The following is a 25,673-nucleotide window of genomic DNA, read 5'->3' as shown; positions in this document are numbered from 1 at the left end:
TATATAGATATCATGGGAAGTGTTAAGTAATCAACATTTCTGTTGCTGCTTGTGTGAACTGTCTTTTCTTGTTGCAGATGTGCATTTGATGGTTTATGAAACTGTTCATGTTACGTCTTGTGTCCTTACTTGCTGTGCTGTTCCAGTACATTGCTGTCTATCTCGCAAACAGCAGTGAATAAAATGAGTTGTATTATACGTGCCAGCGTAATACACACCGTAACAAAATGGATGGACTGTGTTCTGAAACTCTTTTAAAGATGTCCAATTAATGTGTTTCTTATATGAGGTGTTTTATTTACCCTGCTTGTCACTAGTGAGCTAAATATGCAACTCCATTACAGTGCATCCGGAAAGTATTCACACCGCTTCACTTTCTTTCACATTTTGTTGTTACAGCCTTATTCCAAATTGGAATAAAGTATTTTTTCCCCTCAAAATTCTACACACAATACCCCATAATGACAACGTGAATAAAGTTTTTTTTTAGATTTTTACAAATTTATTAAAAATAAAGAAACTTAAGAAATCACATGTACATAAGTATTCACAGCCTTTGCCATGAAGCTCAAAATTGAGCTCATGTGCATCATGTTTCCACTGATTATCCTTGAGATGTTCCTACAGCTTAATTGGAGTCCACCTGTGATAAATTCAGTTGAATGGACATGATTTGGAAAGGCACACACCTGTCTATATAAGGTCCTACACTTGACAGTGCATGTCTGAGCACAAACCAAGCATTAAGTCAAAGGAATTGTCTGTGGACCTCCGAGACAGGCACAAATCTGGGGAAGGGTACAGAAAATATCTGCTGCTTTGAATGTCCCAATGAGCACAGTGGCCTCCATCATCGGTAAATTGAAGAAGTTCGGAACCACCAGGGCTCTTCCCAGAGCTGGCCGGCCGTCTAAACTGAGCAATCGGGGGAGAAGGGCCCTAGTCAGGGAGGTGACCAAGAACCCGATGGTCACTCTGTCAGAGCTAAAGCATTCCTCTGTGTAGAGAGGAGAACCTTCCAGAAGGACAACTATCTCCGCAGCAATCCAGCAATCAGGCCTGTATGGTAGGGTGGCCAGACAGAAGCCACATCAATGGGGCCAGATGGGGAAACATCCAAGATACTAAAAGAGCTTAAAGGGGTGCTGATAGTACTATTAACATAATTATTCAACCAGTCATTTGCTACAGGAGTAATTCCAGAAGACTGAAAAGAGTGAATGTAGTCCCACTGCACAAAAGTGGAAGCAAGGAAGAGGCAAGCAACTATCGACCAGTGAGCCTTACATCAGCAGTAGGGTAATTGATGGAAACAATCTAGCAACTAACAGGATCCCAAACAGCATGGATTTACTGGGGGTGGTGGGGGGGAGATAATGTCAAACAAATCTTATTTAATTTTTTTCGACTAGGTGACTACAGTAATATATTGAGGGGGCGTAATTGTAGCTTATGTAAACTTTAGTAAGGTTTTTGACACTGTCCCACTTCACAGGCTGTTAAATAAACTTGAAAGTTTTGGATTAGATTCAAAGATAATTGAATGGATAAGATCTTGGTTGCAGGATAGAAAACAGTTGTAGTAAATGGAGTGCATTCACAGGAAGGAAAAGTTACTTGTTGAGTCCTCCAGGGCACTATAATGGATACTACTGAGGAGGAAAGTGATCTAGGTGTCTCTGTTTCAGGTGACTTAAAGGCCAGTAAGCAATGAAAGAAAGCAATGAGAAAGGCAAGTAAGGTGCTTGGTTGTATAGGGAGAGGAATCAGCAGCAGTAAGAAAGAAATAATAATGCCACTGTATAGGTCATTGGTACGGCATCAACTGAAATATAGTGTTCAGTTCTAGAGGCCATATCTCCAGAAGGATATTAATGACTGTACACAGAAGGGCAACTAAAGGGCGACTGTACACAGAAGGGCAACTAAAAGGTGTATGGTCTATACCACAAAACGTAGCAAGAAATACCTAAAATATCTTAATATTTAATGTATTGAGCAGAAAATGAAAGTTGGACATGATAGAAACTTTCAAATATATCAAGGGTTTTAACAAGGTACAGGAGGGAAACATTCTTCAATGAAAGAAAAGTATTAGAACACGTGGGCATGCATTGAAACTGGATAGAGATAGGTTTAGAGGAAATTTGAGGAAAAATTAATTCACAAAAAGGGTAGTGGACAAGTGGAATAGCCTGCCAGCAGAGGTGGTAGAGGCTAGAGCAATTTAAACATTCTTGGAATAAACAAGGATATCCTTACAAAGAACTAGGGATCTAATAAGGTTTGAGGTAATAATTTGGTTAATAAAGGGACAGACTAGATGGGTCAAGTGGTTCTTATCTGCCAGTAAATTTTATGTTTCTATGACTGCATAAAACAATATACAAATTTAAAATAATTTATTTTAGATTATTTTGTCATTGGGTTAATTTAATATTGAATAAGTTGCAAAGCTGGTGGAATTTTATTCTTTAACATATTTGACAACGTTTTGCAATAGTTTAGTCTTGCTCAGTACATCATATAATTCTTTTTTTCTCTAGTGTGTGAATGCTAAAATGTGAAGAATGTGTATTTTGTTCTAACTCTTTTCATTGTTTCTCTGTATTACCAGGCACTTGATGTATGGGCAATGGGAGTCACACTGTATTGCTTTGTATTTGGAAAGGTAAGAAAACATTATACATAAAAGACTATATGTGTGAACGACCAGGTGCTTGGCATATGAACTAACTAGAAGAGATTTGGTGTCAGATAATATATGTACCATACTATATTCTAGCAATTACAAGGTTTGTAAGGCCTGTCTGCCGGGCTGCAGAAGTATCTCCATTTACGTCATGCCACCCTGTAAAACCTTTTACTAAACCAAACAAAGCCTTTAAGGTAAATGCCATATACACTGAATAGCTTTGAAGTAGGCCATATGGACTACGTCTGTAATTTGCATTTTGGTCATATGGACAGTTAAACACGTGGTAGAGCAGAAATGTTTATTTTATGCTTATATCACACTGATATGTAACCAGGATGTTCTATCGAGAGGTTTCTCTTTCCTTACTTTGGCAAAGTCAACTTCTCTTCTGTAAATTAAACTCTTGGTATAATCTGTGTTATTATCTATAATCAAAACGTTTCTCGTTATTCAAAATAAGATCTTGCAAAAATTAACATTTCTTGTGTTATTTACTTTTGTAATATAAACCCTACCTCCTTGTCCTCATAACCTAAGAAAAACTATTCTCAACTTAGTTATTCCTCAAGAGTCTATGTAGCCTGTTCATATATGATAGAGTTTATGCTGTTGGTCTCCCGGCATAATAGTACCCAAGTATTACCTTTGCAGAGAAGATGTAGCCCTCATATAGGACTAAAGTGATCTTGTGAGGCTCCTGAAAAATGTTAACCATCACTGTATGTTAAAATGTACAGTTTTATGAGTGAAAGATCTGTTCTATATATTTAACAATAACAAAGTTTGTGATTTATATTTCAGTGCCCTTTCATGGATGAATATATCTTGGTTCTTCATAACATCATAAAACATAAGCCAGTTGCGTTCCCGGAACAGTACGTAAAGTTTCTCTCTGTAATTGTTATCCTTTATTGCCATGAAGTACATCGAACTGACAAGCCTCCGTTCTCCAGTAACTGTAACTTGTTCCATCTAAGGGAGTGATTCCGTTAAGGGGCACAAATAAAAAAACAATACACAGATTCTGTGGTTCCTCCCCCCAATTTAAAGACTCCTTAATCCACCAATTTGCGCCCATATGTTAGATACTTTTCAGTGATATGCAGATCATTTTCAGCACATACAGATCTGCCAAACTTTAAAGACTCATCATTTTACTAGTAACAGTGCGCAAATCTAATGATTGTTACCATACTCTATCTACACCTGCAATGCAACATGGTTTGCACAGTTGTTTGCTTTTTTTTACTTTACTTACAAACATGAATCAGGTCCTATGTCACTTATTTGTACAATACCCAGAGGTGCATATAGCTGCACATTGCATGAGGAGCCAGTGGGACCTAGGGGGTCATTCAGAGTTGTTAGCAAACCAAAACAAGCACACTCATGGGCAAAACCATGTGCACTGCAGGGGGGCAGATATAACATGTGCATAGAGAGTTAGATATGGGTGTGGTGTGTTCAAACTGAAATCTAAATTGCAGTGTAAAAATAAAGCAGCCAGTACATAAACAATATAACCCACCCAAATCTAATGCTCTCTGCACGTTACATCTGCCCCACCTGCAATGCAACATGGTTTTGCCCAATTGCTAACTTTTTTGGTTTGCTAACAACGCTGAATAACCCCCCTAGTCCTGAACTGGATCACCCCTCCTGTGTTCTCAGTCCTTGTAACCAGTTGTTCACTCTAAAGGGGGTACACATGGAGAAATCCGCTCTTAAAATCGAAGCAATCTGACTAGATCTCTCTCTCTCTCTCTCTCTCTCTCTATATATATATATATATATATATATATATATATATATATATATATATATATATATATATAATTTAGAAATCACCTCAGAGTCTTCTATGCCTTTCCCTCAGACGTCTCAGCCTTTCTGCCATCTCTTCCCCTTCAATAATATCCTCCTACTCATTGTGCACCTCACTTTTACTCTTTTGGGATCTGTCTCCACCTTAACGGAGGACTCAAAACTGTAATGCTACCCTGTGATAAAGTTTAGAGAATTTCTAGGATAGGAGCCTAGAACCAATTGCTATATAGAGGGTGCTATCAGGGAGGGTGTTTGTCCTTAAACTTGAATATCTAAATGACTGGCTTTATGATGCACATTCGTAACATTTGCCTGTATTTTATTAAAGGGAGATATTATAATATTTCACAACCTTGCAGCAAAGTAAATCATTGCCGTAAACATCAGCTAATAGTCTACTGTAGAAATTGTAAAAATCTGATATATTTTTTACGAAATTGAGCAAATATATTTCAGTATTATGGGAACAAACTCAGTTGTTTCGTTTACTGTTTTCCCATTAGGCCAGTCATAAGTGATGAACTAAAAGACTTGATTGTGAGAATGCTGGATAAAAAACCAGAAGATCGCACAACTGTTCCAGAAATAAAGGTATTTAGCAATGAATGGTATGCAAATTGCATTAACCTTTTCCTGTCAATTTCACTGGGCGGGATGTACTAAACATGGCATTCTGAAATGTGGTACATCCCGCCACTTATCAGGTACATACCGGCGTTTTTACTGGTTAGTTTACGGTTTACACTTCAGTTTCCAGATCCTCAGCTGCGAGGGAATATGGGGCCCAAACAGATAAAGGTTATACAGGTTGAGTATCCCTTATCCAAAACGCTTGGGACCAGAGGTATTTTGGGTATCGGATTTTTCCGTATTTTTGAATAATTGCATACCATAATGAGATATCATGGTGATGTTACCTAAGTCTAAGCACAGAATGCATTTATGTTACATATACACCATATACACACAGCCTGAAGGTCATTTTAGCCAATATTTTTAATAACTTTTTGCACTAAAAAAAGTGTGTGTACATTCACACAATTCATTTATGTTTCACATACACCTTATACACACAGCCTGAAGGTCATTTAATACAGTATTTTTAATAACTTTGTGTATTAAACAAAGTTTGAGTACATTGAGCCACAGAAAACAAAGATTTCACTATCTCACTCTCACTCAAAAAAGTCCGTATTTTGGAATATTCCGTATTTCGGAATATTTGGATATGGGATACTCAACCTGTAATTATGTCCATAAGTCAAGATGAAAGAACCAGTGTGCTAAAGTAGCCCACAGTTTGTATTCTTTACTTGTGATAAAAATAAGTACAGTATGACTGATTTTATACCTTTTTAAATTTAATTTTGTATATTCAAATAAGGGTTTATCATTTACTGGAGGAAAAAAAAATATACCAGCGCCTTTAATTTGATAGTGCTAGATGTATATACCCTAATCCCTCTCTTACAAGCCTAGGGATCCTCATTCCTTTGAATATTTAGGTCTGATTTCGAAAAGTTTGACTTTCCTTCTGAATGCTACCGGAAGCACATGGTGGATAATAAATTAGTAATGCTGAAAAATATATATATATATATATATATATATATATACCCATCCACTATATGCCGGCACGCAATATAATGATCCCAACTGCTCAGGTGCCCTTCCAAACAAATTAATATCCAGCAATATCCGAGATGGCACTCAGAGACTTGTAGCAGTGAAAAAAGACATCTGTATTTGATGTTGATACACAAACGTTTTCGGAGCTTCTGCCCCGTCCTCAGGACAACATCTATAGCAGATGTTGTCCTGAGGACAGGGCAGAAGCTCCGAAAACGTTTGTGTATCAACATCCAATACAGATGTCTTTTTTCACTGCTACAAGTCTCTGAGTGCCATCTCTGATATTGCTGTGTATATATATATATATATATATATATATATGTATGTATATATATGTATATGTGTGTGTGTGTGTATATATAGATAGATAGATAGATAGATAGATAGATAATATATTATATTTGGGTGAATGTTCCCCACAAAATATAACGACAGGTGGTAGTACCCATGCCTTAAAGAATTCAAGCTGTATTAAACGCAAAGGGTGGCGCAACAAAGTACTAACCTGGTGGCCTTAATTGAAAATAAATCAGGTTTAATTATGTGCATTTGTATTTATGATAATATATTCAGATTACTTTTGTGTTACCTAATTTATGTAGCATGTAGCCCTCATTTTTATTCTTGCCTCTTTGCAGTGTGCTGGGCGGCTGTATTATAAGTGTATTCTGGGTGATTAGCTGAAATTCTGTTGTGCTGCTGTGAGTGAATAGAGCAAGCAGTTTTCTGTCGGATTCCTAAATCCTTTAAACATTAACTCACAGGACACTAGCTGATAATTAAAGCACTGGGGGGGGGGAAAGGTAATCACAAGGATTAAAAAGTCTTAGAGTTAGGGCGTGGCCTAGACAGCAAGCTAAGAGGACGTCTTCTCTGGGAGCTCCTGCCAGCCGTATACTTTGGGCTTATTTCCTGTGCTTTTGGGGACTCCCACTACCCCCACTGTCTCCAGGTGTCACCCCTCAACGTTCCTGATCGTGGGTCCGTGGCTACGGAGCCGGGGGACTCTTTTAAGGGTCCCTGCGGGTTGTGGCCTTTCCCTCACTGTGAAGCCGGGGACTGTAGTGAATTTCTCCCCCCAGACTGGACGCCGAAAAGTTCCTTCCGCCAGCGAACTACAGGGACGCCTACCCCCGCGACGTGAACAGCAGCAGTGCCCGTGGCTGTCTCCCCAGTGACCCGGCGGCTGCACTGTGAAGCTTGCGAGCCCGGCGGCGGCCCCGTGCGGCCGACAAGTTTCCCTCCCGCCGGCCTCCCCTGAGCGCCTGGAGGTCCGGTATTGTAACACCCCCGCCAGGAATCCGTCCACGGCTGTGGGCGACCTGCTGGGCGGCACAGGGGGATCGAGCGGCTCCCTCCATCGCCGGGCAGCTGTGGCCCCGTCCGCCTCGCTCTGGATCCGGGGGCTGAGGTTTGGCGGTGATCTTCCATCTGAGGCCTTCATCCAGTTCTGAGGCCGGGGCCTCGAGTTTGGCGACTCCCCGAGGGCGGGGACTGGGGCGCGGCCGGAACGGGACTCGTAGCTGTCTCCCCCGCCACCTGAACTCCCTCACAGGCCATCTCCTACCTGACTCTGACCCTCGGACACCAGCAGGAGAGGGTGGGCTCCTTCTCTGCCTTCTGCCGCTGCAACTATACTCTGTGGAGTCCCCTGCCTGTGCTCCCGTTGGCGGCCATCTCGGGACACCCAAACTGTGAGTAGCTGGAATCGCCCTGCATCAGTCCTTGCTCTGTGGCCCTCGTTCCCCAATATTTCCACCTGCCTGCCTCTCACCCCGCCAGTGTACCTGAGCGCTCACCCTCCTGTGGCCCTCCATAGCTGCATGCACAATTTGCGACTTGGCTGACCTGCGGCCTCCCTCAGCCCCAGTACTGCAACCTCTAACTGCAGCACCTACCAGCCGGGGACGCATAGTCGGTGTGGTGGGCTGGCCTGCTCCCCTCAAGCTCTGCTTCCGCTGGCACTGGTGGCGGTGTGTGCCCGCTGAATTCCCCCTCCACCACTGTGTTATAAGTGCCCGCTACTCTAACCCGCTACTCGCGGTCCTCCTACCCCTACCGGAGACTGTATATTTACTACCACCCTCCGGGGAGCTCGGAGAGGGTCGGCGGCTGCTCATACTGGTTACACTGCCCATACATTAACGGAGGCCCGGAAGACGGAGAGCGCTGACCATTCTTAATCTCTTACCCTCACGGTGGATGTCTTCACCCCTGTTGCGGTGCTGCTTTATATTCTGATTTATCTGTACTCACGCATTACAGTGCACCCGGCTGGGCTTCCTCGGCCATTTTCTGTGAACTGCCTATAATGTGATCTCACTATGTGATGCACCCGGCCCCGTGGGTGATTCTAATGCTATAGGAGCTTCCCCGTCCCTGCCCAGGGGTTGACTACCAATCTACCTCATCCCTCTCCGTCACCGTGCCTAAAGGGGGGAAAAAATCAAATGCCCATAACCTGGTGGGCTACTTCAAGAATTCTACTCCGTCCTCTACTCGGAAATCATCACCACCTCCGCCCACGTCAGCAACATCCGACCGTGACTCGGTTGATGACTCTTTCTCCACTCCCGCCACTAAAGCGGATGTCGCTCTTCTCCTGTCCGAGATGCGCAATATAAAAAAGTCAATTCGTGCGGAGGTGCAAGAGGCTATTTCTGGTCTGAAAACGGACGTGGACAGCTTGGGAGCCAGAGTTGATGCCGTTGAAAGAAAACAAGAAGAGCTTATCGCCTTTCAACAAGAATCAGAACAGGAGATGACTCAAATGCGTTCAGATGTTATGCTATTAGCGGATAAACAAGAAGATTTGGATAATAGAGGCCGTCGGAACAACCTTAGAATCCGTAATGTCCCCGAGACGGTAGAACAGACCCACCTCACTGATTACCTGCTGCGCCTGTTCCGCTCACTCGCTCCCTCTGTTCCTGACGATATGCTACTTCTAGATGGGTCGCACAGGGCCCTACGTCCTAGATCTCAGGATGCTAAAATGCCGAGGGATGTAATTCTGCGTTTTCACTACTTTGCGGTCAAAGATCAAGTCTACGCCAAAGCTCGGATGTCTCCAGCCATATCTTTTGAGGGCTCCGATCTCCTAGTCTTCCAGGACTTATCACCGGTTACGTTGAATAGAAGAAGAGAACTAAAGGACATAACCAAAACCCTGAGAGACAACAATGTTAGATACAGATGGGGCTGTCCCTTTGCCCTCCAAGTCAGATCTGATGGTAAAGTCCTATCTGCTAGATCCCCTGACAAGGCCCTTCAACTACTCCGCCACTTGAACATCACCGGCCCTCTGTCTACCTCTCAGCATCCTCCCCCAGTCAACACCTCCCCTTCCCTCACTGCCCCGTCCTCCAATTGGAACACTGTTGGATCTTCCTCCCATACCTCTCCGGGTACATAACTCTACATTTGTTGCTGCCCTTGAGCGGGCCTCATTTCCGCAACGGCTCTCATTGGATCTCAGGGTGTCTTTTTGTGTTCCATCAGTGTTCCCATACTCTGTAGAGCCCTCTGTTTAGTTAATGTTTACTGTTTTTTGCCTTATTATATTTGTGGAGGTTGGGCCTGTTTGGGTCCTGGGACCAGGTTTCTCCGCGGTTGTCCGCGCGGACCCCGGCCCCGGGTGGCCCGACCGGGTCACGCTTTCTTTTCCTGTTTCTAATAGTTTCAATGTTACTGTTTTTCTCCTTCCCTACGATTACATGCTTATTTCTAGGGAACTCAGGAGGTGGGGTTCTACGGACCTCTATTTTTTCTAAGGTCAGGTAGTCATCATACCATGTTTCCCCTCTGTTCCTTTAGATTTGCTCTCCCTCCTTTCCTCCCCCTCTCCCCCCCCCCCCCTCCCCTTCAGCTCCTTTTGCCTACTAACTACAATATGCACACCACATTGGTTTTGCCCACACACAGGACCCGGTCCTCACAAGTCTCTCCTCCGTGCGGCTGGGTTCACCCACCCCCCATTCGGCCTTCACGGTCGACGTCGGACGAATTAGGCCCGCGGGCCTGTTCCTTCCTTGGGTCCGACCTGTGAGAATGGATTTTCTCTGTTTGCAAGTTGCTGGCGCTAACATATGCCTGTTTTTCCTCTGTTCTCCTTCTATTTCTCTTCTTCTTTCTCTGGTCTTCTTCCCTTCTTTTCCCCTCTCTCTTCCGAGGTCCCGCTGGTGCGCTTCCGCTTGATTAGTGCTCCACTTCTATTCCATGGTTCTTAGAATAGTTTCCCTGAACACGAAAGGTCTGAACAGTCCACGCAAACGCTCTCTCTTATTTCAGTCCCTTAAGCAACTCAGAGGCGATATTATATTCCTACAAGAGACCCACTTCTCTGGCGCTTCACACCCTGAACTTAGGTCTAAAACCTTCCCACACACTTTCCATGCTTGCAATCCCATACGCAAGAAGAAGGGGGTCTCTATACTCTTTGCTAGCCACCTAGCTTTCACCCCCTCCGATATATTGAGGGACCCTGAGGGTAGATTTCTGCTGTTAGTAGGGCTGTTGAATGGGACCCCCTACACATTCTTGAATGTTTATGCTCCAAATCAACTACAGGCCCCTTTCTTCCATTCCTTAAATAGCCTCTTAGCTCTGCACAGACGCGGTAATGTGGTTTTGGGTGGGGATTTTAATGTGACCCTGGATAGTGCTCTGGACAGATCTAAACCTCTGTCCAGATCAATGCGCTCCTCTCATTCACGTAATGCAGCTGCTTTGAATCTCTTGCTATCCCGACACCTTCTCTTCGATGCATGGAGAGTGAAAGAGTCGAACGCTCGTGATTACACCTACTACTCCCCCATATATGATGTCTACACAAGATTGGACATGCTCTTTTTGAGTACAGAGCCTGCTCAATGCATTCTGCCCTGTCTGTCCCCAACGGTTTCCGCGGAACTAAACTCTAGGATCTCCGATGAAGAAATTGCCACCGTTGTTAAAGGCCTAAAATCTAACAAGGCTCCTGGCCCAGATGGCTTTTCAGCCGCCTACTAAAAGACTTTTCTGCCCCAGCTTATGCCCCACCTTTCAACCCTCTTTAATGCTGTCCTACAGGGAACCTCTTTTTCCAAATCGGCTCTGGAGGCTAGGATTATAGTTATTCCCAAGGAAGGCAAAGATGCATCCAACTGCGTTAACTATAGACCTATCTCGCTACTTAACTCTGATATTAAGATATACGCGAAAATCCTGGCCCTCCGATTGAACAGCGTATTGCCCCACCTTGTCCATAATGACCAGGTAGGATTTATCCCTGGTCGCCAAGCCCGCGATAATACGAGGCGGGTCATTAGCCTTGCTCATCATATCAACCTTACACATACCCCTGCTCTTTTGCTTTCTCTGGACGCGGAGAAAGCGTTTGACAGGATAGGTTGGCCCTTTATGTTCGAAACTCTTGCTCACTTTGGTTTTCAGGGGGAATTTCTCACGGGGATTCAGGCTTTGCACTCGGATCCCTCTGCAAGGGTCTCCGTGAATAGAGTGTTGTCAGACCCTCTGGGTATCTCTAACGGCACCAGACAGGGCTGCCCACTCTCGCCCCTGATCTTTGCTCTAGTAATAGAACCGTTAGCAGCGCGTATCCGGACTTCAACCGATATTAGGGGGTTGGAGGTGGGGAGCTCTGTTTACAAGATCTCCCTGTTTGCAGATGATGTCCTCCTTTCGCTTTCTTCACCGCACACTTCTTTGCCGAACCTTCTCAATCTTCTGTCTGAGTACGGACATGTATCGGGTTATAAAGTTAATTGGTCCACAAAACGGAAGCTCTCCCCTTCCACATTTCTCCTACCCACCTATCCCGCATGCAATCCAACTTTAAATTTTCTTTGTGTGCTTCTAAAATCCGATACCTGGGGATCTTTATTACGCACCGCTACGGAGACCTGTATAAGGCGAACTTCTCCCCCTTGCTTATAAACATTATGGCCGATCTCCATAAATGGTAGTCCTTGATTATATCCTGGCTGGGGCGTATCATAGCTCTGAAAATGAATATAATCCCCCGCCTACTTTATCTGTTTCAGACGCTGCCTGTGAAAGTCCCGGACTCTGTCTTGGCACAAGTTCACTCTTGGTTTCTCCGCTTTGTTTGGAGAAATAAGGTCCCTAGGATAGGTTTCTCCACTTTACGCAAGCCAGTACAGGAGGGCGGTAGAGGCTTCCCAGATATCCGCCTTTACTATCTGGCCACTCATCTCAGCCAAGCTGTCGCTTGGTTCGCCCCTGCTCAGAACATCCGATGGCTCCAGCTGGAATCTGCACTGGGCCACACTACGTTTTTGTCGTCCTTACTCTTATCCTCCTCCAAGGCTAGATCTCCTCATTTGCAACTGCACCCCGTGCTGGAATTCTCTTGCCAGATCTGGGACTACTGCACTCGGTGCTTTCACCTGCTGTCATCCCCCTCTTCACTTACCCCTTTATGGGATAACCCTTCTTTCGCCCCGGGTCAGTCTCTGACTCGCTCTCGTCCATGGTCGGAAAGGAATATCCGCTTTGTTCTGGATGTACTGTCCGAGGGTGCTTGCTCGCCTTTATCGGATATCATAACAAAATATACTTTCCCGGAAGTGAACCCTTTTACCTATTTCCAGATAAGACACTTTGTCTCTTCTATATCGAATTCTTCCCCGTTCTAACCTTTATCCACTCTGGAGTCTTATTGCTATCATAAACCGCTTGCTCGAGGAATTATCTCCCTACTATACTCCCTTCTTCAGGTTTGGGGTCAGTCGACGACCCCGGCTTTTGTTCTCCAGTGGGAATAGGACCTAGGACCGCCGCCTGCTGACCATGATTGGTCGGATGTCTTCACTGCTGCCGCAAAATCCTCCATCTCAACGCTAGTAAAGGAAAACGCTTACAAAATATTATATAGGTGGTACTTTGTCCCCTCTAGACTCCACAAGATGTTCCCTTCCTCTTCGCCCATGTGCTGGAGAGGCTGCGGCGGTCATGGCTCTTTCCTCCACATCTGGTGGACGTGTCCCAAGATCATGTTATTTTGGGACTCCGTCGCACGGGATCGGTATGAAATACCTCCAATCAAAATCCCGACGTTCAAAATCCCGACACCAATTGACCGATGGTCAAAATCCCGACAAGGTCAAAATCCCGACATGGACAAAATACCGACATTTAAAATACCGACAAGGTCAAAATACCGACATGTAAAATGCCGACAGGTCAAAATACCGACATGCAGTTTTTGTTGTTGTTTTTTGTGTGTATGTCGACATAAGTCAACATGGACACCATATAAAGTGTACCGCGTCCCCTCGCATGGCTCGCTGCGCTCGCCATGCTTCGGGCACGGTGCCTCGCTGCGCTCGGCACACTATTATATTCCCCCTCCAGGTCCACTGGGATGGTAAAGTATGAGCAAGTCAGTTTCAATGAAAAAAATCATGAAGAACTCATGTCAGTATTTTGACCTGTCGGCATTTTACATGTCGGTATTTTGACCTTGTCGGTATTTTAAATGTCGGTATTTTGTCCATGTCGGGATTTTGACCATTGGTCAATTGGTGTCGGGATTTTGAACGTCGGGATTTTGATTGGAGGTAAACTGACTGCATCCCAGTCGCACACCTGATAAGTACAGTGCTCCAGACCCAGGTATCTAAAGAACCCTGGTCTTTTCTGCTGGGCCTCCCCATTATTAACACACCTCCAACTTCCGGTAAATTACTGACACAGATTTTAAATGCTGCTCGATGCTCAATTGCCCTCCACTGGAAACAGAGGGAGGCCCCCCTTATTAAGCGGGTCATTGATAAAGTATGGTACTTCGCAAGCATGGAAAAAATCACTGCATACCTCCATAACAGATCTTTCCAGTTTCTTCTGATTTGGGAATTATGGTTCGACTCTCAAGCTCCAGCACGTATAATACGCTCCCCTGAGGGTTCTGTGGCACTCCTACTGTGATTTTGGTAATCTCCTAACCTATCGAGTAGGCATGTGACCATCCTTAATATTACCTTTTCGTGTACCTTAAGTATTACCTTCTATCTTGCACTGGCGCTCCGAGCGGTATTTGCTGTATAAAGAGGCACACAGGCGGATCCTCCGACTGTCTTTTCTCCCCCTACTCTATACTTTCCTCGTCTTTCCCTTCTCTTCTTTTCTCTTTTCTTGCTTTTTCTTTATCCTTCCTTTCTTTACTGGTACAGTCACGAGTTTATTTCTTGGTTCCTATTTAATCGGATTGCTTCTGTCGCTCTCGGTGTTTATTTTATCTCTCTTTCTTTTATTATCAATGTGATGTTTTTTATTATGGGAACACCATGACCTTTATTTTCAGATTATATCTCTGCTCTAGGTATAATGTTGTTTTACGGATATGCTCTCCCCACGTGTTGTGGGGGGTTAATGTAACCCTTTATAACTTGAAAATTAAGTAAACAATTAAAAAAAAAAAGGTTTTGGGGTAATATTTATTAAACACCCATTTTTAGGATACCTGACATTTTACATGGCTGGACCACAGCAGATATCTCCAATGTCTGCCACAGCCCCTCCATTTCTGACCGCAAAGCAGCCCTCATTGGTTGCCTTGGCGGCTGCTATGCAGTTGGATTTACCAAGCTTGGTCATGGTAGCTAACGTTGTTGTAGCCTAAGGGCTACTGTTAGTCATATTCTTTCGGAGAGGGATCCTAAAGACAGTGATAAAAACTCTCCTTAGCCTAGATGTTTAACAAACTCAATTTATAGGCATCAAAACCATTAAATAAGTCATTTTTGTGATGAAACATAATTTTCAGGATGGAGCTGATACATTAAAGAGCAAGGAAACCCATATCATTTATTTGCACAATTTAATGATACCATATTGCAAATTAGGATTGAAATCATTTTACTATTTCTTGCATTTCACAATGAATAATCAAATGTAGTGTTTAGTGATTGTCAGTATTTCTAAGAAGCAATTTTTAATAACCTCTAAAATGGGCACAGAAGGAGCAGAAGATATTGTGTTCCCTGTAGGTAAGCATACATTATTCTAGGTGCATGGAAAAAGTGCTCACTTCAGTTATAGGGGCTGGACTAAGAGTAAAACAAAAAGAAAGAAAGAAAAAGCAAGTTACTTTGCACCTAGGGGAAACCGTGTTGCACTCCAGGTGGAGCAGGTATAACATATGCAGAGATTTAGATTTCAGAGCACCACTCCATGTCCCCAAACTCAAATCTAAATTGCAGTGTAAAAATAAAGCAGTCCAGTGTTTGTGGGCTGCATGCAAAACAACAAATGTGTTTGCACCCCTTGCCGTGCAACATGGTTTGTCCAGGTGCAAAACTACTTTACTGCCAACCCAGATTGAGGCCCATACAGGGTCGGACTGGCCCACAGGGGAATAGGGGAAACCACCGGTGGGCCCCACTGCCTATGGGCCGCCCTCCTCCTCTGGGGATCAGGTTCCAGACTTTATCCAGGTGCACTTAAGTTATGCTTTATACATATGTTACATTGTACTTCACAAGAATATGGTTTATTATATATTTATCAAGGGGCACAGAACATGTACTCTGTAATGGTTAGCCAAACCTCTGTGGTGGCTGGCCACGCCCCAGTGGAGCCTGGCCACACCCTTAAGCATGGGCCCCTACAATAGCATTTCTCCAGTGGGCCCTTCATGGCCCAGTCCAACACTGGGCCCATACTGATTAGTACAAATTATTTTCCCAGTTTGTGTTTTTTATCTCTTAAAATAAGTCATAGAAGTAGTTGGTGGCCTACTTTTTAATATCCTTTTTCTGAAATTTGACAAGATTACAGTAACTATTTTGACATCAGTATCTTCTTTAATCCCAAGCAACAGACACATCAAACAATCAGTGAAACATTTCTTATCCTAATCATTTTTCTACATCTACTATTCAGTAAATACATTTCAATATCAGAATTTTATCCAACTGCTCATAGGTTAAGTGAAATAAATTATTGTATTCTGTTGTTTTTTGTAATGCTAATGAATCATTTTATTTTAATATAGTACACAATAGACAAAAGAGTACCACAGATGCACAAGCAAAGGCTGCCGATTATGTTAGTGGATAGAGTGTCACCCACACACAAGACAGTACGTTTGTGCAAAAGGGGGAACCACCACACAAAAATCGCACACAATAAAGATACTTAATACATAAGACCACAATCCCTCAGTAGTTCTTCATTGATGTTCAGTTCCTTTGGATATTCCTTAATACCTCAAGAAGGAATAGATAAACACTCAACAACTGAATAGTTGTGTGTTTATCTGTTCCTTTTTGAGGTATTGAGGAATATATCCAAAGGAAATGAGCACCAGTGAGAAGAACTACTGAGGGATTGTGGTCTTATGTATTAAGTATCTTTATTGTGTGCGATTTTTGTTTGGTGGTTCCCCCTTTTTGCACAAATATTCGAATATAGTATTCCGTAGTACAACAACTCATCTAAGCTTCTACTAACCCCTTTTTTCTATTTTCAAACTACACATTACGCAAGGTACTGTGTTACAGATGTGTCCTCTTACATCCTTGCTGCAGTCACGCTACACAGCCCTTGAAGTCATGCTGTGACGGGACTCTGTAGCGCAAGTGGCTTTTTTTGCGTTTTTTCCACTAAAATGCGTTTTAGTGGAAAAAACGCATCCGAAATGCCACGAGTAGCATAGCAATTTGTATGCACACATGTTGCATGCATTCTGCATATCATTTTAATCAGCAGTAGCTGCTTGTGCGTCCTGTTACATTACTTTGTGTCTAAGACTGAATTAAAAAACACAAAAAAGATGCTCGTCGCTACTGAGTCACATTGCACTAAAGCGTTATGTGTAAATTGACTTGTAGCATACGGAGCAAAGATGTAAAAGGACGCATCTGTATATAGCACAATGCAACACAATAGAACCTGATGGCAGATTTGCTTTAAGTACATTGAAGAAAAATGTAATTTTGCTGCATGGCTTTTCTTCTGCTCAGGTACACCCTTGGGTGACTAAGAATGGGGAGGACCCATTGCCCCTGGAGGAAGAACACTGCACAATTGTAGAGGTTACTGAGGAGGAAGTGAAAAACTCAGTCAAGCTTATACCGAGTTTGACAGCTGTGGTAAGAAAACATTTCTTTTTTTATTTTCTTTATCTTTAAGTTTCTTGATGCTATTATTACAGTAGATGTTTAATATCTATAACATAGTATAAATTATTGCATTGTTAATATGCTAATAGATATCTTTCATAGTGATGTGTGTACACAGGCCATAGGGGTGTTGACCCTTTGGGACAGAGGGTTATTGCTGAACATGCTGTTGTATCACCAGGTCAAAGACTTTGTCCAGATAGTTAGATACTGTAGATCTCCTGATAGAGACCCGGATTCCATTGCTAGCCTCCAAACGTCTCTAATGCTGCCCATGCACCTAAAGATTTATTGTCAGATCTGGACGGTTGGATTGAAAACCTGGTAATGGATGAGCGGAAAGGACAGTTGGCTATTTGCTCCTAAATGCCGTAAAACTGCCAAAAACATGTAGATTTAACCAATTTGTCTGTTTGACCATTTTTGTCTGTTTTCCAGTGTTTGGGAGCAAATGGTCAAATGTTGTTTGCTCTCATCCATTACCAGATTTTCATTCCAACCATCCAGATCTGACCATAAATCTGTAGGTGTATGACCAGCTTAAGGGGATCTGCCTGCAGACCCCTTTATGTGCTCTTGCGTCTCCGTTTACCAGCAGCAGCCATACCCAAAGCACAAACTTGTGTATCCTGACCGTAACCTGTTGGTCTTCATATTGACCACTTGGTTGTCAGCAGAGGAAGAGGAGTAGATTGGGAGGCTAAGTGCAGGAGATGGGGCCAGCACTATCTGTGAAATGGGCGTTGCTATGTAGCGACTATGCGATCTTACTGGTGATGATAACTATTATAATAATGCGGTAAACTGTACAAATCATTTTAAGTCCCTCAATAGCGGGTGGTAAATAATTTATCGAAAATTTGTTATTTTTAAAACCATTAATTTCCTATCGGAATAATCTACTAGGCAGTTTCAGTAGCAATCATTCAGTTTTACAATTTGATCACGTTATGAACTTCAATCAGTTTGCTATAAATAGATAATCAATTACATTTTTTTATTTCATATTTAGGCGAATCCTTTTACTGGTGTAATTACATTTCAGCAAGATTAAACTCTCGTAGTTGATTGTGCAAAATAGCGTTTAGAATTTGTGTTTTTCATTTCATGAGATTTACTCCAAAATCCCCCTTGTAGTTTGGGCCTTGTCAGATTTTGGCACTAGTTCAGTAGTACTTGGCAAGCTCTCTGTGCATTTACAAAATGAACACAATGTTTATTAGAAGAAAATTATCTAATAAACACCCATCTGTGCACTGAAAGTAAGCAGCCAGCACTACAACACTAGCCTTCAGGATTTTTAACACTAAGCTCCACTAAGATTTTGTTGAACAGTATGTGTAAGACTTGGAGTGATCTTTTTATCCCTTGAGCTGATTTGGTATAAATTATTAACCCTTATTTATATAGCGCCTACTATTACACAGCCCTTTACTGAGAACATTTAATCATTCACTTCAGACCCTACTGCAGTGGAGCTTGGAATCACTGTCTAACTTCTGCGCATGCTCACATGTACAAAATCTATTTATTTATGCTAGTAATTAAAATACCATCCTATCTTATACCTGTGGGTCTTTCACAAATGTGGATTTGAAATCCATTATCCAAAATTATTTACAACATGAGTTTATACTCGATAGCTATCCATGAGGTCAATCCTTACACAAAAAGGGTGTTTATAAACTGCATTACTGCCAATGAAAACTTTACATCAAGTACCCGTTTTTCTTTAAGACAACCTAGTTTTCCTCAGGGCCCAGATAGATGCAGAAGTTTGCATCAAATGTCAATATAATCAAAGCCTTTACGTGTTAAGTGAAGACTTGGCACACCTGCACAGCCCCATTTGCATTTTGTACTGTAGTACAGAATTAAATAATGGAGTTAAAGGGCTGGGCAAGGAGAATTAAGGGATGTTCAGTGAATTGTTGCAGAATCGTCCTCCCCATGATCTGCTCCAAATTCTCCACGATCTCAAAGCTCTCGCCTTTGCGAATTCCGCTTTTTTTTTTTCTGTGTGAAAGAACATTTGTAAGCGATCTTCATTCAATGGAATATATTTAGTCAAACACATGTGATAATTACTTCCCTGTTCACTCATGGATTTTTGTTTTATCCTGACTGTTTTTTAAGAAAAACAAAAAATGTAAACCAATTACGGTGACAATACAAAAATTTTAGGCAGTTCACTATTCCCACCTTTCACTCTTTTAGTTACATTAAGGTATATTTTGACATAACTGCAATGCAAATTGCAGAAGTGGTGTAGCTATAGAGGGTGCATAGGATACAGCTGCTATGGGGCCAGGTGGCTTGGGGGGCCCCAAAGGCAATCCCATTGCATGCTCTAATAAAAAAAAGTTTTCTAATTTTTTTTAATGACTGTTATACCCCTTTCACATCGCACAAATAACCCGGTATCGACACGGCATATTGCCGTGTCGACACGGGTCAGTGTGCGATGTGAAAGCACTTTCCAAGAATTAGCGGGTCGTCTGACCCGGTAATTCAACCCGGTATAAAAGAAGGATTATACCCGGGTTGAATACCGGGTCAGGTGCAGTGTGAATGGGAGCCGCGTCGATGCGACATGGTTCCCATTCACAGCATAGGGAGAGGCGGCGCAGGAGATGAGCTCATCTCCCAGCGCCGCCTCCACCCCCGCCCCTGCTGCTGCTGCGCCCCCCCCCCCCCCTGCTGCTATGGCAACCGACCCGGTATATTGCCAGGTCGAAAAGCCAGCAAAGGAGAGCAAATGCCGGATCCCACCCGGTAAGGACACGTTTCTTTTACCGGGTGGGATCCGGCATTTGCGATCTGAATGCGGTATTACCATGCTGAGTCCAAGGTTTTGCTACAGGGCCCACAAAGTTCTAGTTATGCACCTGAATTGCAGTTTACATTGCAGTAAATAAGTGGTTTCATTTTGGTGACCACTATGTCCATATTTACATTTTATTTTTATACAGATATGTTCTAATACATCTTTGCTGCAGTCAAGCCAAACAGTCCCGCTTGGCACGCCAGGTCCCATGAGACTCTGCTAGCATCGGGGGACTTTTTTGCTGAGAAAGAGTCTTTGTTGCAACACTATGCAACTAGGATGCACAAGGAGACTGTGATTAATTTGATATGACACTTGTATTTCTCTGGCTGGGTCCACAGGATTATCCACAGGATAACATTGGGATATTGTCGAGCGACAGCGAAAATGGCACCAACACGGTCACAAGCTTTCTGGCCTCCCAGGATGCATTGGGGCCTCCACTATATAGTCCCGCCCACTGACTCAGTCAGATCAGTTTTTTGCTTGGTGCGTCAGGAAGCCGCATGGTCACAGGGCTGCTGTGAGAGCAGCCTCAAGTTTTCATTACTTTATTTTTATAGACTTACTATAATGTTTTTTAGAGCGACTTCTCTTAACAGCGTCTTAAACGCATATTAGAAAGAGTCGCTCCAACAACTCCCCACCGGGTCGCAACAACGCTTACCTTCGGGTATCAGTGCTGTCTCGACGGGCGTCTGTGTCGGATGTTCTAGCAGGTCCAGCAGACGTAACCAGGCTGTGGCCGGAGCATGGGGAGACAGTGAGTCTATGGACTTCCTCTTACTAGAGGGGTCAGGACACAGCTACACTGATTTGGTGGAGACTACAAACAGTGTGTTGATGCGCCGAACATCTCGAGTGTGACAGCGCTATGCTCTGGGGATCATAGGCGCCAGGACTAGGTGAGGCCGCGATCCTTGGAGTTTAAGTCAACGGGGGGTTTCAGACGCTCTCCTGGCCGTCCCTCCTCCGAGTTCATGGCCAGTTCCCGCGTGTCTCTCGTTTCATGAACTGAATGACCTCACTTCCGGCTCAGACGCTACCACGAGGGTACTCGGTCGCAGCTTAGACGCTGCGGTTGTGTACACTGGAGTTAAACCCGCCCAGACCGAGTCGCAGGCCTTTAGCGTCTGCATACACGTGGAAGTCGCTCAGCGTCCGTGTCCGTTGGTGAGCGTCCGTGTCCGTTATCAGTTACCAAGAGCGGCAGTGTACACCAGTAGCGTCTGAATCCACTCAGCGTCTTACGAGCGTATTTTCTTGGATATGGAAGTGTGATGAGTTTCCCTGTATCCCGCTCTCTGGAGGCAGGGTATACAGTACTAAAAATTCCTTCTACTTTTTAGTATGCATTGTTAATTTTTAGTACCTATTGCATATGAGACCTGTATATTACTGTGTTTTCTGCATGTTATGTTGAAATTAGAACCAGTTAAACCAGAAGTACAATTTTCCTACTTATGGATAAGTTATTATGGAGGTTGTATTCTCATATGACAATGTCTAATGCTTTAACATGTGACTGACTGCTAGTATTTGTGCTGACTTTTCTGTGTAATGTCAGTCCTGTTCTGACCCTCAAATCAGGTGCACTGTGGTCAGATTGATCTCATCTCTATATACTGACATATAGGGTGTTTTTCAGTCACAAAGTGTGTAGTCGATAACAGGTTAATACCATGTCTATGAGCGGCAAAAGTGATGAGGAGAATTTACCAAGCACTCCTATAACCCTAACATGCTTATCTTGTAAGTCAGGGGTAATTGATATGAATCAATTGGTCACTTATGAGGGTTTGTGTGCAAACTGTTTCGCTTTTCAGCGAAGTAAAAAACAGGAGTTAGTTCAACCTCCAGTAGAGCCACCATGGAATATGTTCACAAAGACTCTGTCTTCAATAGCGGACAGGTTAGCTCCGGTAGCACCACCTCAAGGGTTAGGTTACACTATGAACCCATACATGCAGCTCCCTTCCTATGGTTTGGTTCCAGTAGCTTCTACAAGCAACCAAGGGGCAGGTAAGACTAAGACAGATACGTCTGTATGGCAGACTACACAAGATGATACATCGGATGATGATGCGGAAACAATAAATTCAACTCTGTATGGTGATCAGTCGCAGAGCTTTAGTTCAGAAGATGTAGCTGAACTTATTAATGCAGTGAAGGCTGTACTTTCTCTGGAAGAGCCAGCCAAGACAGCGTTAAAAGCAAAAGCACCTGTATTTAAACGAAAAAAATCAGTGAAAGCTGAATTTCCAGCGTCAGATGAGTTGACGGAAATGATGGATGAGTCTTGGGCAGCGCCCAGTAAAAAGTATAAGATTCCTAAGAGATGGGATTCTTATTATCCATTTCCTGCTGTGGATTGTTCAAAGAGAGAAGTTCCTCCAAAAGTAGATGCACATGTTCTGCGACTCGTGCATAAATCTGCTTTACCACTGTCATCTACCTCATTGAATGATGTCACAGACAGAAGGGTAGAGAGCCTATTGGAAAATATTTTTTCTCTTGTAGGAGCAGTGGTAAGACCTGCTATGGCTTCGGCCTGGGTAGCAAAGGCAATGGGCGAATGGATAGAGGAACTAGAGAATGACATCCCCTCTCCTACTAGGGAGCAAGAGGATCGTCTTTGCCGTTTAAGACAATCTGCCCAGTATTTAGAAGAAGCAGCAATTGATGTAGGCACTGTTGCTTCTAAAGCTTCAGCCTTGACAGTAGTCGCTCGCAGAGCAGTTTGGCTACGGACCTGGAAGGCGGATGCGGAGTCCAAGAAAGAATTAGAAGCATTGCCTTTCGTGGGTAATATATTATTTGAAAACCTTTATCGGATATCCTAGAATCAGAGGCTGAATCGAAAAAGGTCAGATTTCTGGCTACCTATAACCCTAAGTCCAAGGGTTTAAAATTTCGCTCATTTCGCTGGCAAAGCAAGGCGAAAACTAAAGAGGAGCCTAAGCAACCCCAGTTTAAATCCAGGGGTAGGAAGCAGTGTGCTAGCAAAAAGCCAGCTTCCAAACCTGAACAGAAACCCTCAGCCTGAAGAGACGGGCCTCCGCCTGGAGGATTCCAGGGTTGGGGGCCGACTCCTGCAATTTGCACACATATGGCAACAGTCAACAGCAGATGCCTGGGTGCAGAAGGTAGTATCTCAGGGGTATGGGTTCCCATTCAGGAGGCAGCCTCCTCAAAGATTTTTTTGCACCAGCCCATCTCGTATAGAGTCGAAGGCCAATGCCCTGCAAGAAGCAGTCCAAAAACTACTGCAGTCAGGTGTGATTGTCCCAGTACCTCCATCACAAAGGGGACAGGGGTTTTACTCCAATCTATTTCTAATCCAGAAACCAAATGGGTCATACCGACCAATTCTAAATCTGAAAATGTTGAACAAATACATATGGATCCCGAAGTTCCACATGGAGACGATACGCTCCATAATGTTGGCTATGGAACCGGGAGATTACATGGTATCTCTGGATGTACGGGATGCTTACCTACCTGTGCCTATAGCACTATCACATCAGTGTTACCTCAGGTTTGCCATCTTCCAGGAACATTTCCAGTTCCAAGCTCTGCCCTTCGGGCTTGCTACAGCACCCAGGGTGTTTACCAAGATCATGGTGGCTATGGCAGCTTGGGATAAGAATATTTCCATATCTAGATGACCTATTAATCTTAGCACAGTCGCAAGATTTACTGTTGAGCCATCTCCAACAGAAGATAGTTTGTTTACAGAGACACGGGTGGCTCATAAATTGGGAGAAGTCGTCCCTGAATCCGTCACAGCGGATGGTTCATTTGGGGGCCATATTGGATTCAGACCTACAGAAGGTTCTCTTGCCAGAGAAAAAGATAGTCAAAGTTCAGGTCATGGCTCAGGAAGCGTTGCAAGCCCAGACAATGTCAGTCCATGCAGTAATGCGACTGTTGTGTCTGATGGTATCAACCTTCGACATGGTGGAATATGCGCAATTCCACTCCAGACCATTGCAGCACCTGATTTTGACCAAATGGAACAGAAATCATCAAACGATAAAGAAGCAGATGATAAAGATTCCACTAAATGTAAAAAGGTCTCTAGCGTGGTGGCTACAGACAGACCATTTAAACAAGGGGAGACCCTTTTGGATAAAAGAGTGGCAAGTCCTGACAACAGATGCCAGCCTGCAAGGCTGGGGGGCGGTATTCGGAAGCCTATGGTTCCAGGGAAAATGGACCACAAGGGAAAGTCGCCTGCCGATAAATCTGTTAGAAATAAGAGCCATTTACTTGGCTCTGGTTCAGGCAAAGGACAATCTACAAGGAAGACCAGTCCAGATCCGCTCAGACAATGCGACGGCAGTAGCATACCTCAATCATCAAGGTGGAACTCACAGCAAGAGTCTGATGGAGGAAGTAACCCCCATTCTAAAATGGGCAGAACTCCATCTCCCGGCATTGTCAGCAGTATTTGTCCCGGGTGTACTAAATTGGGAAGCAGATTTTCTCAGTCGGCACACCATTCAGGAAACCGAATGGGCACTACACCCAGAAGTGTTTCAGACACTGGTGAACAGATGGGGTCTACCGGAGATAGACCTTATGGCGTCTCGTCTAATCAACAAAGTTCTTAGGTACGGATCGAGAACAAGGGACCCAGGAGCGGTCCTGGTAGACGCACTGTCAGTAGAATGGAGGTTTCAGCTGGCATATCTGTTCCCTCCAATATCTCTGTTACCCAGAGTAGTGAGAAAGATAAAACAGGCAAAAGGAGCAATCATTCTAATTGCTCCAGCTTGGCCAAGAAGGCATTGGTACACAGATCTGTTGAGAATGTCCGTGGAAGCACCGATGCTGCTCCCTCAATGTCCAGATCTGTTAATGCAGGGTCCTTGTTGTCACAGTCATCTGGATCGCCTGTCTTTGACGGCGTGGCTGTTGAAACCTCTATCTTAGAGGCTAAAGGATTTTCGAAACAAGTAATCCAAACCATGCTTAGAGCAAGAAAGCCTTCTTCGGCCCGTTTATATCATAGAATATGGCAAGCCTATATTCATTGGTGTACTGGAAAAAATTTCAATCCGAGATCTTTTAAAGTAGCTAGGATTTTGGATTTCCTTCAGGCAGGATTGGATAAAGGGTTTGAAAGCTGCTTCCTTGAGGGTTCGAGTATCAGCGTTAACTGTATCATTTCAGCAGAAGATTGCTGATTTACAGGATGTACGTACGTTTTTTCAAGGAGTAGTACATATTCAACCTCCATTTGTTCCTCCTTCAGCTCCCTTGGATTTGAATTTAGTTCTTAAATTTCTCCATGGTCCTTTGTTTGAACCACTTGAGAGAGCAGATCTTAAGTGGTTAACGGTTAAAGTTCTTTTTTTACTGGCAATGGCGTCAGCCAGAAGAGTGTCAGATTTAGGAGCATTATCGTGTAAGTCTCCTTTCCTAAGTTTTTTACCAGACAGAGCAGTTCTCAGAACGAGATCTAGCTATCTTCCAAAGGTGGTATCAAAGTTTCACCTGAATGAAGAGATTGTAGGCCCAGCTTTTCAGGTATTGG

General features: G+C 43.6%; 1 protein-coding gene across 6 annotated transcripts in view; it reads left to right on the top strand.

Moving 5' to 3' along the window:
* CAMKK1 (calcium/calmodulin dependent protein kinase kinase 1) overlaps window positions 1-25,673 on the top strand; it is a 484,479-nt gene that overhangs the window by 365,024 nt on the left and 93,782 nt on the right. For all 6 annotated transcript variants that reach the window (XM_063953693.1, XM_063953687.1, XM_063953688.1 and 3 more), the window contains 4 exons: window positions 2,618-2,671; window positions 3,500-3,573; window positions 5,029-5,116; window positions 17,146-17,274. In XM_063953693.1, the coding sequence (XP_063809763.1) occupies window positions 2,618-2,671; window positions 3,500-3,573; window positions 5,029-5,116; window positions 17,146-17,274 (345 nt within the window). The remainder of the gene's footprint in view (window positions 1-2,617; window positions 2,672-3,499; window positions 3,574-5,028; window positions 5,117-17,145; window positions 17,275-25,673) is intronic.

This window comes from Pseudophryne corroboree, chromosome 2, assembly GCF_028390025.1.
Source record: "Pseudophryne corroboree isolate aPseCor3 chromosome 2, aPseCor3.hap2, whole genome shotgun sequence".
Lineage (NCBI taxonomy): Eukaryota > Metazoa > Chordata > Amphibia > Anura > Myobatrachidae > Pseudophryne > Pseudophryne corroboree.
This window is presented reverse-complemented; position numbering and strand designations above follow the sequence as displayed.